The 18280-nt window shown below is 52.4% G+C and overlaps 1 protein-coding gene across 1 annotated transcript in view; it reads right to left on the bottom strand.

The window, feature by feature from the left end:
• Positions 1-18280, bottom strand: part of adpgk (ADP-dependent glucokinase) — a 41448-nt gene that overhangs the window by 19950 nt on the left and 3218 nt on the right. The window contains 2 exon segments of the mRNA XM_072492646.1: positions 2391-2453; positions 16801-17026. Of these exon segments, the coding sequence (XP_072348747.1) occupies positions 2391-2453; positions 16801-17026 (289 nt within the window).

Genomic DNA, 18280 nt, shown 5'->3' with positions numbered 1-18280 from the left:
GGTGTACCACAAGGATCTGTTTTGGGGCCACTGCTGTTTGTCATTTTTATAAATGACCTGGAGAAGGGCGTAGAAGGATGGGTGAGTAAATTTGCAGATGACGCTAATGTCGGTGGAGTTGTGGGCAGTGCGGAAGGATGTTACAAGTTACAGAGGGACATAGATAAGCTGCAGCACTGGGCTGAGAGGTGGCAAATGGAGTTTAATGCAGAAAAGTGTGAGGTGATTCATTTTGGAAGGAATAACAGGAAGTCAGAGTATTGGGCTAATGGTAAGATTCTTGGCAGTGTGGATGAGCAGAGAGATCTCGGTGTCCATGTACATAGGCACACGGTGTGTTAGCTTTTATTGGTAGAGGGACTGAGTTTCAGAGCCATGAGGTCACGTTGCAGCTGTACAAAACTCTGGTGCGGCCGCATTTGGAGTATTGCATGCAATTCTGGTGGCCACATTATAGGACGGATGTGGAAGCATTGGAAAGGATGCAGACGAGATTTACCAGAATGTTGCCTGGTATGGAGGGAAGATCTTATGAGGAAAGGCTGAGGGACTTGTGGTTGTTTTCGTTCGAGAGAATGAAGTTAAACGGTGACTTAATTGAGGCATACAAGATGATCAGGGGATTGGATAGGGTGGGCAGTGAGAGCCTTTTTCCTCAGAAGGTGATGTCTAGCACGAGGGGACAGAGCTTTAAATTGAGGGGAGATAGATATAAGACAGATGTCAGAGGGAGGTTCTTTACTCAGAGAGTCGTAAGGGTGTGCCTGCAACAGTAGTGGACTCGCCAACACTAAGGGCATTCAAATGGTCATTGGATAGGCAAATGGACGATAAGGGAATAGTGTAGATGGACTTTAGAGTGGTTTCACAGGTCGGCGCAACATCGAGGGCCGAAGGGCCTGTACTGCGCTGTAATGTTCAATGTTCAGTAACGGCCCCAGTGAAATGAAATGAAATGAAAATTGCTTATTGTCACAAGTAGGCTTCAAATGAAGTTACTGTGAAAAGCCCCTCGTCGCCACATTCCGGCGCCTGTTCGGGGAGGCTGTTATGGGAGAGTCAGCACCTTCAGGAACTGTGTCCCAGTGAGAGCCAGCACCTTCAGGAACTGTGTCCCAGTGAGAGTCAGCACCTTCAGGAACTGTGTCCCAGTGAGAGGTCAGCACTTTCAAGCACTATCCCCCAGTGAGAGTCAGCACCTTCCGGAACTGACCCCAGTGAGAGTCAGCACCTTCAGGAACTGTCCCCCAGTGAGAGTCAGAACCTTCAGGAACTGTGTCCAAGTGAGAGTCAGCACCTTCAGGAACTGTACCCCAGTGAGAGTCAGCACCTCCAGGAACTGTGTCCCAGTGAGAGTGAACACCTTCAGGAACTGTCTCCCAGTGAGAGTCAGCACCTTCAAGAACTGTGTCCCAGTGAGAGTCAGCACCTTCAGGAACTGTGTCCTCTTGAGAGTCAGCACCTTCAGCAACTGCGTCCCAATGAGAGTGAGCACCTTCAGGAACTGTCTCCGTGAGAGTCAGCACCTTCAGGAACTGTCCCCCAGTGAGAGTCAACACCTTCAGGAACTGTGTCCCAGTGAGAGTCAGCACCTTCAGGAACTGTGTCCCAGTGGGAGTCAGCACCTTCAGGAACTGTCCCAGGAGAGTCAGCACCTTCAGGAACTGGCCCCCAGTGAGAGTCAGCACCTTCAGGAACTGTCCCCCAGTGAGAGTCAACACCTTCAGGAACTGTTTCCCAGTGTGAGTCAGCACCTTCAGGAACTGTCCCCCAGTGAGTCAGCACCTTCAGGAACTGTGTTCCAGTGAGAGTCAGCACCTTCAGCAACTGTGTCCCAGTGAGAGTCAGCACCTTCAGGAACTGTGTCCCAGTGAGAGTCAGCACCTTCAGGAACTGTGTCCCAGTGAGAGTCAGCACCTTCAGGAACTGTCCCCCAGTGAGTCAGCACCTTCAGGAACTGTGTTCCAGTGAGAGTCAGCACTTTCAGCAACTGTGCCCCAGTGAGAGTCAGCACCTTCAGCAACTGTGCCCCAGTGAGAGTCAGCACCTACAGGAACTGTCCCCCAGTGAGAGTCAGAACCTTCAGGAACTGTGTCCAAGTGAGAGTCAGCACCTTCAGGAACTGTGACCCAGTGAGAGTTAGCACCTTCAGGAACTGTGACCCAGTGAGAATCAGCATCCCTCTAAATCTCTACCCATGATACAACTCACTAGGTTGGAGAATCAAGTTACAAAATTGACAAGAGTACATTTCACTCCTCCAGCAATACAAAAGGAATAGTTTGTTTAACCACAGTGTTTAATAGGAACAAATAATGAGAATTCAGCTTCCACCACTGTTGTGAGATCACTCTATTCAAAATCCACAACACAGGAATAACAAAACTAACCGACAAACTTGGATTTGTGCTCAGCTTCTGACCAATCAAGGCGGCATTTCCTCCAACAAAATGCTGTAAGAAAAATCAAATGAGAAAAGTTAACAACCAGGACTGACTTTAATTTAATTTGTCTTCACACTGCCCATTATAGCTTCAAACGTTCTCGCTGCGGTAACTTCACTTATAAGCTCCAAAGTTGCAAAAACAATTGGTGAGGCCAATAAACTTACATATTATCTTTTGCTCCTAATTCATGCTGTCAAACTGTACCCACCCACACTGACTGTAAATTCCTGAACTCACACAGTGCAAGTGCTTTCTGAAAAAAAATCTGAATGAAAAAGCACAGAGTCGAGAAATGGATTCTGGACATTTTTCACAATTAACGGGACAGTTATGATAAATTCACATGGCCACTGTGATACTTAGCCACTTGTTCAGATGTCAGTTTTCTCCCTCTCAGCCCCTCCTGTCAAAGTCTGAGTCTATGCTGAGGGGCAGTGCAAAAAGCTGCACCTAATATGATATTCATTGATGTCTAAGTCTGGACAGAGTATTGGAAGCCTATTTAACTTCAGAGCCTTTAAGACAGTCATTTCCTGCTCTCACCTGATGTTAAAAGTCACCAGAGTAAACACCGTCAGGATCTGTCCGCCAGTGAGAGTCAGCACCTTCAGGAACTGTGTCCCAGTGAGAGTCAGCACCGTCAGGAACTGTGTCCCAGTGAGAGTCAGCACCTTCAGGAACTGTGTCCCAGTGAGAGTCAGCACCTTCAGGAACTGTGTCCCAGTGAGAGTCAGCACCTTCAGGAACTGTGTCCCAGTGAGAGTCAGCACCTTCAGGAACTGCGTCCCAGTGAGAGTCAGCACCTTCAGGAACTGTGTCCCAGTGAGAGTCAGCACCTTCAGGAACTGTGTCCCAGTGAGAGCCAGCACCTTCAGGAACTGTGTTCCAGTGAGAGTCAGCACCTTCAGGAACTGTGACCCAGTGAGAGTCAGCACCTTCAGAAACTGTCCCTCAGTGAGAGTCAGCACCTTCAGGAACTGTCCCCAGTGAGAGTCAGCACCTTCAGGAACTGTGTCCCAGTGAGAGTCAGCACCTTCAGGGACTGTTCCCCAGTGAGAGTCAGCACCTTCAGAAACTGTCCCCCAGTGAGAGTCAACACCTTCAGGAACTGTGTCCCAGTGAGAGTCAGCACCTTCAGGAACTGTGTCCCAGTGAGAGTCAGCACCTTCAGAAACTGTACCCCAGTGAGAGTCAGCACCTTCAGGAACTGTCCCCCAGTGAGAGTCAGCACCTTCAGGAACTGTCCCCCAGTGAGAGTCAGCACCTTCAGAAACTGTCCCTCAGTGAGAGTCAGCACATTCAGGAACTGTGTCCCAGTGAGAGTCAGCACCTTCAGGAACCGTGTCCCAGTGAGAGTCAACACCGTCAGGAACTGTGTCACAGTGAGAGTCAACATCGTCAGGAACTGTGCCCCAGTGAGAGTCAGCACCTTCAGGAACTGTGTCCCAGTGAGAGTCAGCACCAACAGGAACTGTGTCCCAGTGAGAGTCAGCACCTTCAGGAACTGTGTCCCAGTGAGAGTCAACGCCGTCAGGAACTGTGCCCCAGTGAGAGTCAGCACCGTCAGGAACTGTGCCCCAGTGAGAGTCAGCACCTTCAGGAACTGTATCCCAGTGAGAGTCAGCACCTTCAGGAACTGTCCCCCAGTGAGAGTCAGCACCTTCAGGAACTGTGTCCCAGTGAGAGTCAGCACCTTCAGGAACCGTGTCCCAGTGAGAGTCAGCACCTTCAGGAACTGTGTCCCCCAGTGAGTCAGCACCTTCAGGAACTGTACCCCCCAGTGAGTCAGCACCTTCAGGAACTGTACCCCAGTGAGAGTCAGCACCTGCAGGAACTGGCCCCCAGTGAGAGTCAGCACCTTCAGGAACTGTCCCCCAGTGAGAGTCAGCACCTTCAGGAACCGTGTCCCAGTGAGAGTCAGCACCTTCAGGAACTGTGTCCCCCAGTGAGTCAGCACCTTCAGGAACTGTACCCCAGTGAGAGTCAGCACCTGCAGGAACTGGCCCCCAGTGAGAGTCAGCACCTTCAGGAACTGTCCCCCAGTGAGAGTCAGCACCTTCAGGAACTGTCCCCCAGTGAGAGTCGGCAACTTCAGGAGCTGTGTCCCAGTGAGAGTCAGCACCTTCAGGAACTGTCCCACAGTGAGAGTCTGCACCTTCAGGAACTGTCCCCCAGTGAGAATCAGCACCTTCAGGAACTGTCCCCAGTGAGAGTCAGCACTTTCAGGAACTGTCCCCCAGTGAGAGTCAGCACCTTCAGGAACTGTCCCCCAGTGAGAGTCAGCACCTTGAGGAACTGTCCCCCAGTGAGAGTCAGCACCTTCAGGAACTGTGTCCCAGTGAGAGTCAGCACCTTCAGGAACTGTCCCACAGTGAGAGTCAGCACCTTGAGGAACTGTCCCCCAGTCAGAGTCAGCACCTTCAGGAACTGTGTCCCTGTGAGAGTCAGCACCTTGAGGAAATGTCCCCCAGTGAGACTCAGCATCTTGAGGAACTGTCCCCCAGTGAGAGTCTGCACCTTCAGGAACTGTGTTTCAGTGAGACTCAGCACCTTCAGGAACTGTCCCCCAGTGAGAGTCAGCACCTTCAGGAACTGTCCCCCAGTGAGAGTCTGCACCTTCAGGAACTGTGTCCCAGTGAGAGTCAGCACCTTCAGGAACTGTCCCCCAGTGAGAGTCAGCACCTTCAGGAACTGTGTCCCAGTGAGAGTCAGCACCTTGAGGAACTGTCCCCCAGTGAGAGTCAGCACCTTGAGGAACTGTCCCCCAGTGAGAGTCAGCACCTTCAGGAACTGTGTCCCAGTGAGAGTCAGCACCTTCAGGAACTGTCCCCCAGTGAGAGTCAGCACCTTGAGGAACTGTCCCCCAGTGAGAGTCAGCACCTTGAGGAACTGTGTCCCAGTGAGAGTCAGCACCTTCAGGAACTGTGTCCCAGTGAGAGTCAGCACCTTCAGGAACTGTCCCCCAGTGAGAGTCAGCACCATCAGGAACTGTCCCTCAGTGAGAGTCAGCACCTTCAGGAACTGTGTCCCAGCGAGAGCCAGCACCATCAGGATCTGTCTCCCAGTGAGAGTCAGCACCATCAGGAACTGTCTCCCAGTGAGAGTCAGCACCTTCAGGAACTGTCCCCCAGTGAGAGTCTGCACCTTCAGGAACTGTGTCCCAGTGAGAGTCAGCACCTTCAGGAACTGTGTCCCAGTGAGAGTCAGCACCTTTAGAAACTGTGTCCCAGTCAGAGTCAGCACCTTGAGGAACTGTCCCCCAGTGAGAGTCAGCACCTTGAGGAACTGTGTCCCAGTGAGAGTCAGCACCTTCAGGAACTGTCCCCCAGTGAGAGTCAGCACCTTCAGGAACTGTGTCCCAGTGAGAGTCAGCACCTTCAGGAGCTGTGTCCCAGTGAGAGTCAGCACCTTGAGGAACTGTCCCCCAGTCAGAGTCAGCACCTTGAGGAACTGTCCCCCAGTGAGAGTCAGCACCTTCAGGAACTGTGTCCCAGTGAGAGTCAGCACCTTCAGGAGCTGTGTCCCAGTCAGAGTCAGCACCTTGAGGAACTGTCCCCCAGTCAGAGTCAGCACCTTGAGGAACTGTCCCCCAGTGAGAGTCAGCACCTTCAGGAACTGTGTCCCAGTGAGAGTCAGCACCTTCAGGAGCTGTGTCCCAGTGAGAGTCAGCACCTTGAGGAACTGTCCCCCAGTGAGAGTCAGCACCTTCAGGAACTGTCCCCCAGTGAGAGTCAGCACCTTCAGGAACTGTGGCCCAGTGAGAGTCAGCACCTTCAGGAACTGTCCCCCAGTGAGAGTCAGCACCCTCAGGAACTGTGTCCCAGTGAGAGTCAGCACCTTCAGGAGCTGTGTCCCAGTGAGAGTCAGCACCTTCAGGAGCTGTGTCCCAGTGAGAGTCAGCACCTTCAGGAACTGTCCCCAGTGAGAGTCAGCACTTTCAGAAACTGTCCCCCAGTGAGAGTCAGCACCTTCAGGAACTGTCCCCCAGTGAGAGTCAGCACCTTCAGGAACTGTGGCCCAGTGAGAGTCAGCACCCTCAGGAACTGTGTCCCAGTGAGAGTCAGCACCTTCAGGAGCTGTGTCCCAGTGAGAGTCAGCACCTTCAGGAACTGTCCCCCAGTGAGAGTCAGCACCTTCAGGAACTGTGTCCCAGTGACAGTCAGCACCTTGAGGAACTGTGTCCCAGTGAGAGTCTGCACCTTGAGGAACTGTCCCCCAGTGAGAGTCAGCACCTTGAGGAACTGTCCCCCAGTGAGAGTCAGCACCTTGAGGAACTGTCCCCCAGTGAGAGTCAGCACCTTCAGGAACTGTGTCCCAGTGAGAGTCAGCACCTTCAGGAACTGTGTCCCAGTGAGAGTCAGCACCTTCAGGAACTGTGTCCCAGTGAGAGTCAGCACCTTGAGGAACTGTCCCCCAGTGAGAGTCAGCACCTTGAGGAACTGTCCCCCAGTGAGAGTCAGCACCTTCAGGAACTGTGTCCCAGTGAGAGTCAGCACCTTCAGGAACTGTCCCCCAGTGAGAGTCAGCACCTTGAGGAACTGTCCCCCAGTGAGAGTCAGCACCTTGAGGAACTGTCCCCCAGTGAGAGTCAGCACCTTCAGGAACTGTGTCCCAGTGAGAGTCAGCACCTTCAGGAACTGTCCCCCAGTGAGAGTCAGCACCATCAGGAACTGTCCCCCAGTGAGAGTCAGCACCTTCAGGAACTGTGTCCCAGCGAGAGCCAGCACCATCAGGAACTGTCTCCCAGTGAGAGTCAGCACCATCAGGAACTGTCTCCCAGTGAGAGTCAGCACCTTCAGGAACTGTCCCCCAGTGAGAGTCTGCACCTTCAGGAACTGTGTCCCAGTGAGAGTCAGCACCTTCAGGAACTGTGTCCCAGTGAGAGTCAGCACCTTTAGAAACTGTGTCCCAGTCAGAGTCAGCACCTTGAGGAACTGTCCCCCAGTGAGAGTCAGCACCTTGAGGAACTGTGTCCCAGTGAGAGTCAGCACCTTCAGGAACTGTCCCCCAGTGAGAGTCAGCACCTTCAGGAACTGTGTCCCAGTGAGAGTCAGCACCTTCAGGAGCAGTGTCCCAGTGAGAGTCAGCACCTTGAGGAACTGTCCCCCAGTCAGAGTCAGCACCTTGAGGAACTGTCCCCCAGTGAGAGTCAGCACCTTCAGGAACTGTGTCCCAGTGAGAGTCAGCACCTTCAGGAGCTGTGTCCCAGTCAGAGTCAGCACCTTGAGGAACTGTCCCCCAGTCAGAGTCAGCACCTTGAGGAACTGTCCCCCAGTGAGAGTCAGCACCTTCAGGAACTGTGTCCCAGTGAGAGTCAGCACCTTCAGGAGCTGTGTCCCAGTGAGAGTCAGCACCTTGAGGAACTGTCCCCCAGTGAGAGTCAGCACCTTCAGGAACTGTCCCCCAGTGAGAGTCAGCACCTTCAGGAACTGTGGCCCAGTGAGAGTCAGCACCTTCAGGAACTGTCCCCCAGTGAGAGTCAGCACCCTCAGGAACTGTGTCCCAGTGAGAGTCAGCACCTTCAGGAGCTGTGTCCCAGTGAGAGTCAGCACCTTCAGGAACTGTCCCACAGTGAGAGTCAGCACCTTCAGGAACTGTCCCCAGTGAGAGTCAGCACTTTCAGAAACTGTCCCCCAGTGAGAGTCAGCACCTTCAGGAACTGTCCCCCAGTGAGAGTCAGCACCTTCAGGAACTGTGGCCCAGTGAGAGTCAGCACCCTCAGGAACTGTGTCCCAGTGAGAGTCAGCACCTTCAGGAGCTGTGTCCCAGTGAGAGTCAGCACCTTCAGGAACTGTCCCCCATTGAGAGTCAGCACCTTCAGGAACTGTGTCCCAGTGAGAGTCAGCACCTTGAGGGACTGTGTCCCAGTGAGAGTCTGCACCTTGAGGAGCTGTCCCCCAGTGAGAGTCAGCACCTTGAGGAACTGTCCCCCAGTCAGAGTCAGCACCTTGAGGAACTGTCCCCCAGTGAGAGTCTGCACCTTGAGGAACTGTCCCCCAGTGAGAGTCAGCACCTTGAGGAACTGTCCCCCAGTGAGAGTCAGCACCTTCAGGAACTGTGTCCCAGTGAGAGTCAGCACCTTCAGGAGCTGTGTCCCAGTGAGAGTCAGCACCTTGAGGAACTGTGTCCCAGTGAGAGTCAGCACCTTGAGGAACTGTCCCCCAGTGAGAGTCAGCACCTTCAGGAACTGTCCCCAGTGAGAGTCAGCACTTTCAGGAACTGTCCCCCAGTGAGAGTCAGCACCTTCAGGAACTGTCCCCCAGTGAGAGTCAGCACCTTCAGGAACTGTGTCCCAGTGAGAGTCAGCACCTTGAGGAACTGTGTCCCAGTGAGAGTCTGCACCTTGAGGAACTGTCCCCCAGTGAGAGTCAGCACCTTGAGGAACTGTCCCCCAGTCAGAGTCAGCACCTTGAGGAACTGTCCCCCAGTGAGAGTCAGCACCTTCACGGACTGTCCCAGAGAGAGTCAGCACCTTGAGGAACTGTCCCCCAGTGAGAGTCAGCACCTTCAGGAACTGTGTCCCAGTGAGAGTCAACACCTTCAGGAGCTGTGTCCCAGTGAGAGTCAGCACCTTGAGGAACTGTGTCCCAGTGAGAGTCAGCACCTTGAGGAACTGTCCCCCAGTGAGAGTCTGCACCTTGAGGAACTGTCCCCCAGTGAGAGTCAGCACCTTCAGTTACTGTGTCCCAGTGAGAGTCAGCACCTTCAGGAACTGTGTCCCAGTGAGAGTCAGCACCTTCAGGAACTGTGTCCCAGTGAGAGTCAGCACCTTGAGGAACTGTGGCCCAGTGAGAGTCAGCACCTTCAGGAACTGTGTCCCAGTGAGAGTCAGCACCTTGAGGAACTGTGTCCCTGTCAGAGTCAGCACCTTGAGGAACTGTCCCCCAGTGAGAGTCTGCACCTTCAGGAACTGTGTCCCAGTGAGAGTCAGCACCTTCAGGAACTGTGTCCCAGTGAGAGTCAGCACCTTCAGATGCAGTATAATTTGGGTAAATGTTAGGTTATCCACTTTGGTAGCAAAAACCAGGCGGCAGATTATCTGAATGGACATAAAGTGAGAGAGGGGAATATGAGTCCTGGGTAGCCTGGTACACCAGTCACTGAAGGTAAGCATGCAGGCGCAGCGGGTGGTAAAGGAGGAAACTGGTATGTTCGCCTTTATTACGAGACGTTTCGAGTAGGGAGCAGGGATGTCTTGCTGCAATTGTACAGGGCCTTGGTGAGGCCACAATGGAATAGTGGGTGTAGCTTTGGTCTCCTTATCTGATGAAGGATATTCTTGCTCGAAAGGGAATGCAGCGAAGTTTTACAACAGATTCCTAGAATGACAAGACTGTATGATGAGAGATTGAGTCGGTTAGGATTGTATTCGCTGAGGGCGACACTGTGGCTCAGTGGTTAGCACCGCTGCCTCGTGGCGCCAAGGACCTGGATTCGATTTCTGCCCCAGGTCACTGTCCGTGTGGAGTTTTCACATTCTCCCGTGTCTGCATGGGTCTCACCCCGACAAGCCAAAGATGTGCAGGGTAGGTGGATTGGTCACGCTATGTTGCCCCTTAATAGGAAAAAAAATGAATTGGGTACTTGACATTTATTTTTAAAATGATTGTATTCGCTGGAGTTCAAAGGAATGAGGGGGGGATCTCATATGTAACAGGACTAGTCAGGATAGATGCAAGAAGGATGTTCCCGGGGGTGGGGGTGTCCAGATTCAGTGGTCACAGTCTGAGGATAAGGGGTAGACTATTTAGGACAGAGATTCACCCAGAGAGCGGCGAGTCTGTGGAATTCGTTACCACAGGAAGTAGTCGAGGGCAAAAACATTGGATGTTTTCAAGAAGCAGTCCTCTTTGACTTTCTCTTAGCTGTGTAGTGTAGTTCAAATTTAACTTCAGGTTTAAGTCATGGCAGGAGAGCTCAGACCCGTGTCATGCTCCTCTTGTGAGATGTGGCAAGTCAGGGACCCTTCTGGTGTCCCTGACTCCTTCATCTGCAAGAAGTGTGTCCAACTGCAGCTCCTGTTAGACCGCTTGACGGCTCTGGAGCTGCGGATGGACTCACTTTGGAGCATCCGCGATGCTGAGGAAGTTGTGGATAGCACATTCAGTGAGTTGGTCACACCGCAGATTAAAATTACTGAGGCAGATAGGGAATGGGTGACCAACAGACAGAGGAAGAGTAGGAAGGCAGTGCAGGGATCCCCTGCGGTCATCTCCCTCCAAAACAGATTTACCGTTTTGGAAACTGTTGGGGGAGATGGCTCACCAGGGGAAGGTGGCAGCAGCCAGGTTCATGGCACCGTGGCTGGCTCTGCTGCACAGAAGGGCAGGAAAAAGAGTGGCAGAGCTATAGTGATAGGGGATTCACTTGAAGGGGAATAGACAGGCGTTTCTGCGGACGCAAACGAGAATCCAGGTTGGTATGTTGCCTCCCTTGTGCAAGGGTCAAGGATGTCTCGGAGCGGCTGCAGGGCATTCTGGAGGGGGAGGGTGAACAGCCAGCTGTCGTGGTGCATATAGGCACCAACGATATAGGTTAAAAACGGGATGAGGTCCTACAAGCTGAATTTAGGGAGTTAGGAGTTAAACTAAAAAGTAGGACCTCAAAGGTAGTAATCTCAGGATTGCTACCAGTGCCACGTGATAGTCAGAGTAGGAATGACAGGATAGCTAGGATGAATACTTGGCTTGAGAGATGGTGCAAGAGGGAGGGTTTCAAATTCCTGGGACATTGGGACCGGTTCTGGGGGAGGTGGGACCTGTACAAATCGGACGGTCTGCATCTGGGTGGGACCGGAACCAATGTTCTCGGGGGGGGGTGTTTGCTAGTGCAGTTGGGGAGGGTTTAAACTAATGTGGCAGGGGGATGGGAACCGATGTAGGAAGTCAGTGGGGACGGAAACAAAAGGCAGGAAGGGAGAGTGTGTAAAGCATGACCTGAGAAAGCAGGGCAGAGAGCAAGGAAAGTCTACATTAAACTGCATTTATTTCAATGCAAGGGGCCTGACGGGCAAAGCGGATGAACTCAGGGCATGGACGGGCACGTGGGACTGGGATATTATAGCTATGACTGAAACATGGCTAAGGGAGGGGCAGGACTGGCAGCTCAATGTTCCGGGGTACAGATGCTATAGAAAGGATAGAACAGGAGGTAAGAGAGGAGGGGGAGTGGCGTTTTTGATTAGGGAGAACATCACGGCAGTACTTAGAGGGGATATATCCGAGGGTTCGCCCACTGAGTCTATATGGGTGGAACTGAAAAATAAGAAGGGAGAGATCACCTTGGTAGGACTGTACTACAGGCCCCCAAATAGTCAGTGGGAAATTGAGGAGCAAATATGTAAGGAGATTACAGATAGCTGCAAGAATAATAGGGTGGTAATAGTAGGGGACTTTAACTTTCCCAACATTGACTGGGACAGCCATAGCATTAGGGGCTTGGATGGAGGGAAATTTGTTGAGTGTATTCAGGAGGAATTTCTCATTCAGTATGTGGATGGACCGACTAGAGAGGGGGCAAAACTTGACCTCGTCTTGGGAAATAAGGAAGGGCAAGTGACAGAAGTGTTAGTGAGGGATCACTTTGGGACAAGTGACCATAACTCCATTAGTTTTAAGATAGCTATGGGGAATGATAGGTCTGGCCCAAGAGTTAAAATTCTTAATTGGGGGAAGGCCAATTTTGATGGTATCAGACAGGAACTTTCAGAGGTAGATTGGGGGAGACTGTTGGCAGGCAAAGGGACGGCTGGTAAATGGGAGGCTTTTAAAAATGTGTTAACCAGGGTGCAGGGTAAGCACATTCCCTTTAGAGTGAAGGGCAAGGCTGGTAGAAGTAGGGAACCCTGGATGACTCGAGATAGAGAGACTCTGGTCAAAAAAAAAGGAGGCATATGACGTACATAAACAACTGGGATCAAGTGGATCCCTTGAAGAGTATAGAGATTGTCGAAATAGAGTTAAGAGGGAAATCAGGAGGGCAAAAAGGGGACATGAAATTGCTTTGGCAAATAATGCAAAGGAGAATCCAAAGAGCTTCTACAGATACATAAAGGGAAAAAGTGTAACTAGGGACAGAGTAGGGCCTCTTAAGGATCAACAAGGACATCTATGTGCAGAGCCACAAGAGTTGGGTGAGATCCTGAATGAATATTTCTCATTGGTATTCACGGTGGAGAAAGGCATGGATGTTAGGAAACTAAGGGAAATAAATAGTGACGTCTTGAGAAGTGTGCATATTACAGAGGAGGTGGTGCTGGAAGTCTTAAAGCGCATCAAGGTAGATAAATCCCCAGGACCTGATGAAATGTATCCCAGGATGTTGAGGGAGGCTAGGGAGGAAATTGCGGGTCCCCTAACAGAGATATTTGAATCATCGGCAGCCACAGGTGAGGTGCCTGAAGATTGGAGAGTGGCGAATGTTGTGCCCTTGTTTAAGAAGGGCAGCAGGGAAAAGCCTGGGAACTACAGACCGGTGAGCCTAACGTCTGTAGTAGGTAAGTTGCTAGAAGGTATTCTGAGAGACAGGATCTACAAGCATTTAGAGAGGCAAGGACTGATTCGGGGCAGTCAGCATGGCTTTGTGCGTGGAAAATCATGTCTCACAAATTTGATTGAGTTTTTTGAGGGGGTGACCAAGAAGGTAGATGAGGGCAGTGCAGTAGACGTTGTCTACATGGACTTTAGCAAAGCCTTTGACAAGGTACCGCATGGTAGGTTGTTGCAGAAGGTTAAAGCTCACGGGATCCAGGGTGAGGTTGCCAATTGGATTCAAAATTGGCTGAACAACAGAAGACAGAGGGTGGTTGTAGAGGGTTGTTTTTCAAACTGGAGGCCTGTGACCAGCGGTGTGCCTCAGGGATCGGTGCTGGGTCCACTGTTATTTGTGATTTATATTAATGATTTGGATGAGAATTTAGGAGGCATGGTTAGTAAGTTTGCAGATGACACCAAGATTGGTGGCACAGTGGATAGTGAAGGAGGTTATCTAGGATTGCAACGGGATCTTGATCAATTAGGCCAGTGGGCCGACGAATGGCAGATGGAGTTTAATTTAGATAAATGTGAGGTGATGCATTTTGGCAGATCGAATCAGGCCAGGACCTACTCAGTTAATGGTATGGCGTTGGGGAGAGTTATAGAACAAAGAGATCTAGGAGTACAGGTTCATAGCTCCTTGAAGGTGGAGTCGCAGGTGGACAGGGTGGTGAAGAAGGCATTCGGCATGCTTGGTTTCATTGGTCAGAACATTGAATACAGGAGTTGGGACGTCTTGTTGAAGTTGTACAAGACATTGGTACGGCCACACTTGGAATACTGTGTGCAGTTCTGGTCACCCTATTATAGAAAGGATATTATTAAACTAGAAAGAGTGCAGAAAAGATTTACTAGGATGTTACCGGGACTTGATGGTTCGAGTTAGAAGGAGAGGCTGGATAGACTGGGACTTTTTTCCCTGGAGCGTAGGAGGCTTAGGGGTCATCTTATAGAGGCCTATAAAATAATGAGGGCCATAGATAAGGTAGATAGTCAACATCTTTTCCCAAAGGTAGGGGAGTCTAAAACTAGAGGGCATAGGTTTAAGGCGAGAGGGGAGAGATTCAGAAGGGCCCAGAGGGGTAATTTCTTCACTCAGAGGGTAGTGAGTGTCTGGAATGGGCTGCCAGAGGTAGTAGTAGAGGCGGGTACAATTGTGTCTTTTAAAAAGCATTTAGATAGTTACATGGGTAAGATGGGTATAGAGGGTTATGGGCCAAGTGCGGGCAACTGGGACTAGCTTAATGGTAAAAACTGGGCGGCATGGACTGGTTGGGCCGAAGGGCCTGTTTCCATGCTGTAAACTTCTATGATTCTAAGCAGTTAGATATAGCACTTAGGGCGAAGGGGATGAAAGGATATGGGGGAAAGCAGGATCAGGCTATTCAGTTGGATGATCAGCCATGATCATAGTGAATGGTGGAGCAGACTCGAAGGGCCGAATGGCCTCCTCCTGCGCTTATTTTCTAAGTTTCTATGAATAAGGAGAAAAGGGGGAAAAATGCAGACGTTTGTCTAAAATCACAAACCACGAATGGTTTACAAATGTAAGCTTGCAATTATTAAAGGAATTTAGAGCAGCACAGTGGTTAGCACTGCAGTCTTACGGCACCGATCCTGGCTCTGGGTCACTGTCCGTGTGGAGTTTGCACATTCTCCCCATGTTTGCGTGGGTTTCGCCCCACAACCCAAAGATGTGCAGGTTAGGTGGATTGGCCACGCTAAATTGCCCCTGAATTGGAAAATGAAAAAAATTATTTTTCTGAAATGTTTGTGTAAATATTATCGGGGCACAATGAGTTTCCAAACCACTCAGAAAAATACTGGTGTCTGAGAGATTGGAATTAGAGAAAATCTCTTGATCTCCTTTGTCGGTTCTCCCCTGAACTTTCCTCTCTTGTCCCTTCTAATGTTTAAATATGTCATCTGTGATGAGATGTTAAATATCTTGGCAGCACAGTGGTTGACACTGTTGCTTCACAGCTCCAGGGTCTGTAGCCACCTAAATTGGCCAACTCCCGATTTAAAATGGCGAACGGCAAAGGCTGATGGGAAAGTCAGCCAACAAGACAAAAACCAGCAGCTGCAGGTTTGCTGTGTATTTACCTCTGCAAAAGCCAGACAGCATCGATACCAGCGACCATCAGCATAACAAAGTAGCAACCATCTGCATACTGATGAACAATCCCCAGGAACAATAAGTAACATTTTGGACACACAAAGCAAAGCCAGACTCCTCGGCGCCAGCAGGAGCCAACACAAAGGAGGTGAACGAGCACCTCAAGACCGCCCATCGATCAGGGAACCGCTCCAGTATTGGAGAAAATCGAACCAAGCGATTGGGACAAAGTCCAATCACCTAGAACCAGGTACAGGGTCCGCCCCGAAAGGCGGGAAGCCCCTGGGGACTATAAGAGTTAAGCCCCAAGTTCAAATCGCTCTTCAGCTCTTCACCTCTTCACCACTTCTTCCTGCCCGGGTCACCCAGCAACACAAACCAACATTGACCGTGACCGGTGCAGTGATCGCCGACTGACGCAAGTCTTAATTCAACGCTCGCTACGAGATAGGCGCTCCTAGCTACCAATCCGTACCAACTTCGAATCCCACAGACTCAGAACCCGAACGAAAGGCCATTTGTTCCCCTGACCTGGTGGGCCAGTCCAAAGTTAAGTATAGGCCTGTTAGTTGCAGAAGTAGCTTAGACGTAGAATTTGTGCATGAGTAGCGATTACTGTGTATAATAAATGTGCTTTGATTTGGATCTTACTAATCGGTGTATTGGATTATTGATCATTACTCGGACTTGAACCTCGTGGCGGTATCATAAAGATACCTGGCGACTCGAGAGCAAAGGTAATAAAACAGAGCAATTGAACCAAGGAGAAAGTTAGCAACAGGTCCCAGGTTCGATTCCCGGCTTCGGTCCCAGTCTATGCGGAGTCTGCACATTCTCCCCGTGTCTGCGTGGGTTTCCTCCCACAAGTCCTGAAAGATGTGCTGTTAGGTGAATTGGATATTCTGAATTCACAGTGGGCGGCACATGGCGCAGTGGTTAGCACTGGGATTGTGGCGCTGAGGACCCGGGTTTGAATCCCGCCCTGGGTCACTTTCCATGTGGAGTCTGCACATTCTCCCCATGTCTGCGTGGGTTTCGCCCCCACAACCCAAAGATGTGCAGGTTAGGTGGATTGGCCACGCTAAATTGGCCCTTAATTGGAAAAAAAAATAAATAAATGGGTGCTTTAAATTTATTTTTTAAAATATTATTCTGAATTCAGAGTACCCAAACAGGCGGCGGAATGTGGCGACTAGGGGATTTTCACACTAACTTCACTGCAGTGTTAATGTAAGCCTACTTGTGACAATAAAGATTTTTTTTTTATAAGAGAGTCCCTGACAACCTTTCATGCTCGTGCACAATTCAGATAATCTGTTTGTGCATCTATCTTTTTCCATTTGAGAGAGTTCTGGCATGTTTACCTATGAAATGTAACTGATTAGCTGTGAAGCACTTTAGGATATCCTCAGGACATGGAAAGCACTGTGAAAATACAAATCCTCATCACATTCCTTCCCGTTCTCTTCACTAGTCTTGACAAAATTTATTCTTCCCAGAATCTCAAGACTGTGCATCTCCTAACCTCCCTCAACAACTTGCACCTTCAATGCCTACCCTTCCCCCGACCATCTTGGTGTCACTGAAATATCCTCCTTGATTTATCGTGTTTGCTCTCCTGCGTTGTTCAAGCTGGGCATTGGTCCACACTGTGGGTGTTGGCCAGTTAACCGGGTTACTCAATAAACAAAAGTTGCACCTGAGCTCCTGGGGATTGAGACGCAGTCTCTGCAATTTTCTGAAAGAGTTCTTTGTTGGCAAAGAACCGTTCTGCTGCAACTCCTTTCTGCATGAAGTAGGATAAAGTCGCTACCAGGTCTTCTCTGGACTGGAGGATGTCGTGATCCGCGTTACTTCCAGATTCCAAGCCCAGCGCTTTCATGAGACCAATGCCACAGACCACCACATCCACGCAGGCATTCACCCTGGCCAAGAGAAGGGAAACAGAAGGCTGTCAGAAATGGCTGGAAATGCTCAGCAGCCCCGGGAGGGAGGGGGGAGACCCGGGAGGGAGGGAGGGGGGAGACCCGGGAGGGAGGGAGGGGGGAGACCCGGGAGGGAGGGAGACCCGGGAGGGAGGGAGGGGGGAGACCCGGGAGGGAGGGAGACCCGGGAGGGAGGGAGGGGGGAGACCCGGGAGGGAGGGAGGGGGGAGACCCGGGAGGGAGGGAGGGGGGAGACCCAGAGGGGAGGGAGGGGACCCGGGGAGGGAGCGGGGGGTGACCCGGGGAGGGAGGAGGGGGGTGACCCGGGGAGGGAGGAGGGGGGTGACCCGGGGAGGGAGGGGGGATAACCCGGGGAGGGACGGAGGGGACCCGGGGAGGGATGGGGGGGGCACACGGGAAGGGAGGGGGGCACACGGGAAGGGAGGGGGGCACAGGGGAAGGGAGGGGGGGCACACGGGAAGGGAGGGGGGGCACACGGGAAGGGAGGGGGGGCACACGGGAAGGGAGGGGGGACACACGGGAAGGGAGGGGGGACACACGGGAAGGGAGGGGGGACACACGGGAAGGGAGGGGGGACACACGGGAAGGGAGGGGGGACACACGGGAAGGGAGGGGGGCACACGGGAAGGGAGGGGGGCACACGGGGAGGGGGGCACACGGGAAGGGAGGGGGGCACACGGGAAGGGAGGGGGGCACACGGGAAGGGAGGGGGGCACACGGGAAGGGAGGGGGGCACACGGGAAGGGAGGGGGGGCACACGGGAAGGGGGGGCACACGGGAAGGGAGGGGGGCACACGGGAAGGGAGGGGGGCACACGGGAAGGGAGGGGGGCACACGGGAAGGGAGGTGGGGCACACGGGAAGGGAGGGGGGCACATGGGAAGGGAGGGGGGGCACACGGGAAGGGAGGGGGGCACACGGGAAGGGAGGGGGGGCACACGGGAAGGGAGGGGGGCACACGGGAAGGGAGGGGGGACACACGGGAAGGGAGGGGGGCACACGGGAAGGGAGGGGGGCACACGGGAAGGGAGGGGGGGGAAAAGAGACCCCGGGGGGGGGGGGGAGAGAGAGACCGCGGGGGGGGAGAAGAGAGACCCGGGGGGGGGGGGGGGGGGGGGAGAGACCCCGGGGGGGGAGGAGAGACCCCGGGGGGGGGGGGGAGAGAGACCCCGGGGGGGGGAGAGAGACCCCGGGGGGGGGAGAGAGACCCCGGGGGGGGAGAGAGACCCCGGGG

This window comes from Scyliorhinus torazame, chromosome 30, assembly GCF_047496885.1.
Source record: "Scyliorhinus torazame isolate Kashiwa2021f chromosome 30, sScyTor2.1, whole genome shotgun sequence".
NCBI lineage: Eukaryota > Metazoa > Chordata > Chondrichthyes > Carcharhiniformes > Scyliorhinidae > Scyliorhinus > Scyliorhinus torazame.
The sequence above is the reverse complement of the archived record's forward strand: the minus strand, read 5'-3'. Positions and strand labels throughout refer to the sequence as shown.